This window comes from Ranitomeya imitator, chromosome 2 (assembly GCF_032444005.1).
Source record: "Ranitomeya imitator isolate aRanImi1 chromosome 2, aRanImi1.pri, whole genome shotgun sequence".
Lineage (NCBI taxonomy): Eukaryota > Metazoa > Chordata > Amphibia > Anura > Dendrobatidae > Ranitomeya > Ranitomeya imitator.
Window position 1 is genome coordinate 520,026,140 of NC_091283.1, and position 6,000 is coordinate 520,032,139.

General features: G+C 43.4%; 1 protein-coding gene across 2 annotated transcripts in view; it reads left to right on the forward strand.

Moving 5' to 3' along the window:
• Positions 1 to 5,692, forward strand: part of UQCC1 (ubiquinol-cytochrome c reductase complex assembly factor 1) — a 211,218-nt gene extending 205,526 nt beyond the window's left edge. Inside the window, exon 10 of one of the 2 annotated variants that reach the window (XM_069751767.1) lies at positions 3,604 to 5,692. In XM_069751767.1, coding sequence (XP_069607868.1) covers positions 3,604 to 3,738 — 135 coding nt within the window. In that variant the 3' untranslated portion in view covers positions 3,739 to 5,692. The remainder of the gene's footprint in view (positions 1 to 3,603) is intronic. The other variant, XM_069751768.1, reaches the window with a different exon arrangement.
• Positions 5,693 to 6,000: the final 308 nt, after the last annotated feature.

Here is a 6,000-nt window from a genome sequence, read left to right on the forward strand (position 1 = left end):
AGGTTTATGGCCCCCATAAGATGCTCCATAGTATATGCCCCGTACACTGCTCCATAAACGTTTATGGCCCCCATAAGAAGCTCCATATTATATGCCCCGTACACTGCTCCATAAAGGTTTATGGCCCCCATAAGATGCTCCATAGTATATGCCCCCGTACACTGCTCCATTATGGTTGATGGCCCCATAAGATGCTCCATAGTATATGCCCCCGTACACTGCTCCATTATGGTTGATGGCCCCATAAGATGCTCCATTGTATATACCCCCGTACACTGCTCCATTATGGTTGATGGCCCCCATAAGATGCTCCATAGTGTATGCCCCGTATACTGCTGCGATATATATATATATATATATATATATAAAAAAAATACCATACTCACCTATCGTCGCTGGGCGCCGAGTGCCGGGGGCCTGAGCAGGCGGGGACACCGGCACGCTGTGGGAGTCAGGTGCCGGAGTCGCCGCTAGCTCAGGCCCCCCCCTCACTTGCTATATTCACCTGTCTGTCCCGTTCCAGCGCTGCGCGCCGCTCCGTCTTCCGGCTCCTGTGGCTGTTCAGTCAGAGGGCCGCGCGCATTAAGCGCGTCATCGCACCCTCTGAACTGTGAACGTCACAGGCAGAGGACACAGAAGATGGAGCGGCGCGCAGCGCTGGAACGGGACAGATAGGTGAATATAGCTATACTTACCCTCCTGGCGCGTCCCTGCCTCTCCGTTGGAGATCGCCGTATGCGATCAGTGCTTACGCATACCGCGATCTCCTGGGAGCGTCACTCTGTGCTGTCCAGACTGCGCTTGGGCTTGCGCAGTCTATAAAGGCTTCGGACAGAGTGACGCTCCCAGCGTTCTATTATAGATATATATCTATGTGTATGTGTGTGTGTGTATATATATATATATATATATACAGTGGGGCAAAAAAGTATTTAGTCAGTCAGCAATAGTGCAAGTTCCACCACTTAAAAAGATGAGAGGCGTCTGTAATTTACATCATAGGTAGACCTCAACTATGGGAGACAAACTGAGAAAAAAAAATCCAGAAAATCACATTGTCTGTTTTTTTAACATTTTATTTGCATATTATGGTGGAAAATAAGTATTTGGTCAGAAACAAAATTTCATCTCAATACTTTGTAATATATCCTTTGTTGGCAATGACAGAGGTCAAACGTTTTCTGTAAGTCTTCACAAGGTTGCCACACACTGTTGTTGGTATGTTGGCCCATTCCTCCATGCAGATCTCCTCTAGAGCAGTGATGTTTTTGGCTTTTCGCTTGGCAACACGGACTTTCAACTCCCTCCAAAGGTTTTCTATAGGGTTGAGATCTGGAGACTGGCTAGGCCACTCCAGGACCTTGAAATGCTTCTTACGAAGCCACTCCTTCGTTGCCCTGGCGGTGTGCTTTGGATCATTGTCATGTTGAAAGACCCAGCCACGTTTCATCTTCAATGCCCTTGCTGATGGAAGGAGGTTTGCACTCAAAATCTCACGATACATGGCCCCATTCATTCTTTCACGTACCCGGATCAGTCGTCCTGGCCCCTTTGCAGAGAAACAGCCCCAAAGCATGATGTTTCCACCACCATGCTTTACAGTAGGTATGGTGTTTGATGGATGCAACTCAGTATTCTTTTGCCTCCAAAGTTGTGTTTCTACCAAACAGTTCCAGTTTGGTTTCATCAGACCATAGGACATTCTCCCAAAACTCCTCTGGATCATCCAAATGCTCTAGCAAACTTCAGATGGGCCCGGACATGTACTGGCTTAAGCAGTGGGACACGTCTGGCACTGCAGGATCTGAGTCCATGGTGGCGTAGTGTGTTACTTATGGTAGGCCTTGTTACATTGGTCCCAGCTCTCTGCAGTTCATTCACTAGTGTTGTGAATAATGTGGCAGAGCTCCCTCCTGTGGTCACAAGTGGTACTTCGGCTGATTCTCTCTGTGAGCTTCCGTTGGTGGAGGAAAGTGGTACTGCGGCTTCTGAGTTTCCTTCCTCAGGTGATGTGGTGAAGTCGTTAGGTGCTGCTCTATTTAACTCCACCTAGTGCTTTGATCCTGGCCTCCAGTCAATGTTCTAGTATTGGACCTGTTTCCTCCTGGATCGTTCCTGTGGCCTGCTGCTCTGCATAGCTAAGTTCTTCTTTGCTATTTTGTTTGCTGTTTTTTCTGTCCAGCTTGTCTTTTTGTTTTTTCCTGCTTGCTGGAAGCTCTGGGACGCAGAGGGTGTACCTCCGTGCCGTTAGTTCGGTACGGAGGGTCTTTTTGCCCCCTTTGCGTGGTTTTTGTAGGGTTTTGTGTTGACCGCAAAGTTACCTTTCCTATCCTCGCTCTGTTCAGAAAGTCGGGCCTCACTTTGCTAAATCTATTTCATCTCTACGTTTGTCTTTTCATCTTATCTCACAGTCATTATATGTGGGGGCTGCCTTTTCCTTTGGGGTATTTCTCTGAGGCAAGGTAGGCTTATTTTCTATCTTCAGGCTAGCTAGTTTCTCAGGCTGTGCCGAGTTGCATAGGGAGCGTTAGGCACAATCCACGGCTGCCTCTAGTGTGGTTGGAGAGGATTAGGGATTGCGGTCAGCAGAGTTCCCACGTCTCAGAGCTCGTTCAATGTTTTTGGGTTATTGTCAGGTCACTGTATGTGCTCTGACATCTATGTCCATTGTGGTACTGAATTACCTTATCATAACACACTAGGTCCCCCCGCGTGGTTCTGGGATTTTTGCTCACCGTTCTTGTGATCATTCTGACACCACGGGGTGGGATTTTGCGTGGAGCCCCAGATCGAGGGAGATTATCAGTGGTCTTGTATGTCTTCCATTTTCTAATTATTGCTCCCACTGTTGATTTCTTCACTCCAAGCTGGTTGGCTATTGCAGATTCAGTCTTCCCAGCCTGGTGCAGGGCTACAATTTTGTTTCTGGTGTCCTTTGACAGCTCTTTGGTCTTCACCATAGTGGAGTTTGGAGTCAGACTGTTTGAGGGTGTGCACAGGTGTCTTTGTATACTGATAACAAGTTTAAACAGGTGCCATTACTACAGGTAATGAGTGGAGGAAAGAGGAGACTCTTAAAGAAGAAGTTACAGGTCTGTGAGAGCCAGAAATCTTGATTGTTTGTTTCTGACCAAATACTTATTTTCCACCATAATATGCAAATGAAATGTTAAAAAAAACAGACAATGTGATTTTCTGGATTTTTTTTTCTCAGTTTGTCTCCCATAGTTGAGGTCTACCTATGATGTAAATTACAGACGCCTCTCATCTTTTTAAGTGGTGGAACTTGCACTATTGCTGACTGACTAAATACTTTTTTGCCCCACTGTATGTGTATGTATATGTATATATATATATATATATATATATATATATATATATATATATATATACCGTATATATAATATATATTTCTGCACATTCAGACCTTTAGAAATAGTGTGTTTATTGCCAAGATATTTTATACATTTTTAGGGGAGGGATCTTTTTATCTTGGCAAAAGAAATTACAGATCAACAGTAATGATAATTTCCATTGTAGATGATGAAGCACTTTATCTGGTACTTTAACTCTCTGTTCGCCTATTTTATCTTTACGTTTTAGATGCAATTTCTGGATTCGCTAAACGGAGAAGATCTTCTCTTAACTGGTGAAGTATCTTGGCGCCCCCTTGTGGAGAGTGATCCTCAAAGCATCCTAAAGCCATGTCCACCAACATACAATGATGAAGGACTTTAAAAATGGTTGACGACAATGTGACTCTCTTGAAGATAGCACGAGGTGTATCTAGCCCTAAAGACCTAGTATGCTTTGTGGAAAATTGTTAAAAACACAGAAAGTATTTTTTTATGCTCTGTGGATTGGTTTACATAATTTTCGGGGAATAGGTAAAAATGTTATGGACTCGAGTCTTTTCTTGCCAGAAGAATCAGCGTTTGGTATACTATGCAATCTACAAGGGGCTCAATGGTATTAAAAGCGTCGGCCACTTTATCTTCATTTTAATAAATGTATCGGTGACCGTATTTTGTGACACTTACTAATATATATGTATTACAGGTTCTCCACCAACCTGTTAAGACAACCTTCCTTACAGACTGCACAGCCCTCATTCTCATCATGGCCGCCGGTGGAGGAGCATGTGACCGAACCGGGTCATCAGTCTCATCCAATTAAAAAAAAAAACAATTTCCGATGTGACATGTATTTCAGTTGGAGGAGGCTGATGGCCCCCGGTCTGGTCATATGCTCCTTCACCAGGGAGCTGTGACGTCTGTGAGGAAGGTTGTACTAAAACAAGGGAGGAGAACCTGTAATAATTATGTATTAGTGCAACAATAACACAGTGTTCCCAATACATTTGTTATAATAAAAAATAAAGTGGCCAAACCCTTTCAATATTCTGCCAAATTTCTTTACGCCATAGCACTGTGACCTTGATCCAGTTATTACTCTTCATCCAGAACTGACAGATCCATAGAATACACAGTTGGCCTATTTGGAGTGGGGATGGGTTGGGGGGTCCTGAAATGCAGATCTTTGTATTATGTTGAACTAGAATATTGGTTTCTACTGTTGGAATAAATGTTATTGTTTAGATGTCTTATCACTCATTTTTTTCAGACTTCTTCTACATTGAAGACAAGGTCTGACCGTTTCTATGTCTACTTCTGAATCATGTGTAATCTCCAAGTCTATTTTTAGGGTTCTGAAACCGAATTGTTACTTGGACATTCACCGATGTCACATGCGAATTCTAGTTGCACCATTGTCTCATATGGAAGCAATTGATGTCCTCAAGCCTCTGGACCTAGAACAAATGCATCCTCTGCACCATTAATGGTTATGTTAATGTCTTTAGGTATGAACAGAGTAATCATTCGTTTTCACATCTGGCAGACAAGGTAGAGCTTGTTGTCTAACCTTCAGTCCAGGAGCCCTAAATATGTTTCATAGATGTGGTACTCTATTGTTACTCTATTGTTGTAAGTAGAATTTTATTATCTAACACTTTGAGAATCTAATGTCTTACCTATACACATACCTGCTCTGTTAGTGTCTGGATGAAGATGCCTTCTGCCTTTCTGTATGGTGTAGAGAAATGGTCCCGCACCTCCAGCTGTTATCTGCCCAATCCATGATTTGTATGCATTAATTGAATCTGTTAATCACCATTTACATGAAAACGATGAACAAATGTATTAAAGAAATCCTGTCAGCAGGTTTTTGCTATTTATTCTGAGAGGGGCAGAGATCTTGATTCCTGCAATGTGTCAGTTATTGGGCTGCCTATTGTTGTTTCAATAAAATCACTGTTTTATCAGCAGGGTATTATCACTAGAGCACGGCTAGTTACCTCGTGCCACGTAGTTCACTTGCTCTTTATAACCTCACCACTGAGTGGCAGCTTTCTGCCTATGCAGAGGTAGTGTACACAGAAAGCGGTCAATCAGAGTTGGTGTTATACCAAGTTTAGTATACAGGCAACTGCTAAATCTGCAGCAGAGAAAACTGTGATTATATCAAAACTGCACCAGAAGAGCAGTAAGCGACACATCACTGGAATCGGGGTCTCTTGTCCTAGATTATGCTGCTATCGGATAACATAGCAAAAACCTTGGGACAGATAGCCATTAAAGATGTGCACTAAATTAGAAAAATCTTATAAACTCAAATAAAAGGGAATGTCCTCACTAGAATAAAATCATCCTCATGGTGCTATAATAAATGGACACAAAATGGCCAATTAAGAGACAATATGAGCCCTTAAAGGGAACCTGTCACCCCGAAAATCGCGGGTGAGGTAAGCCCACCGGCATCAGGGGCTTATCTACAGCATTCTGTAATGCTGTAGATAAGCCCCCGATGTAACCTGAAAGATGAGAAAAAGAGGTTATATTATACTCACCCAGGGGCGGTCCCGCTGCGGTCCAGGTCCGATGGGCGTCTCTTGTCCGCTGCGGCGCCTCATATCTTCATTCCAAGACGTCCTATTCTGAT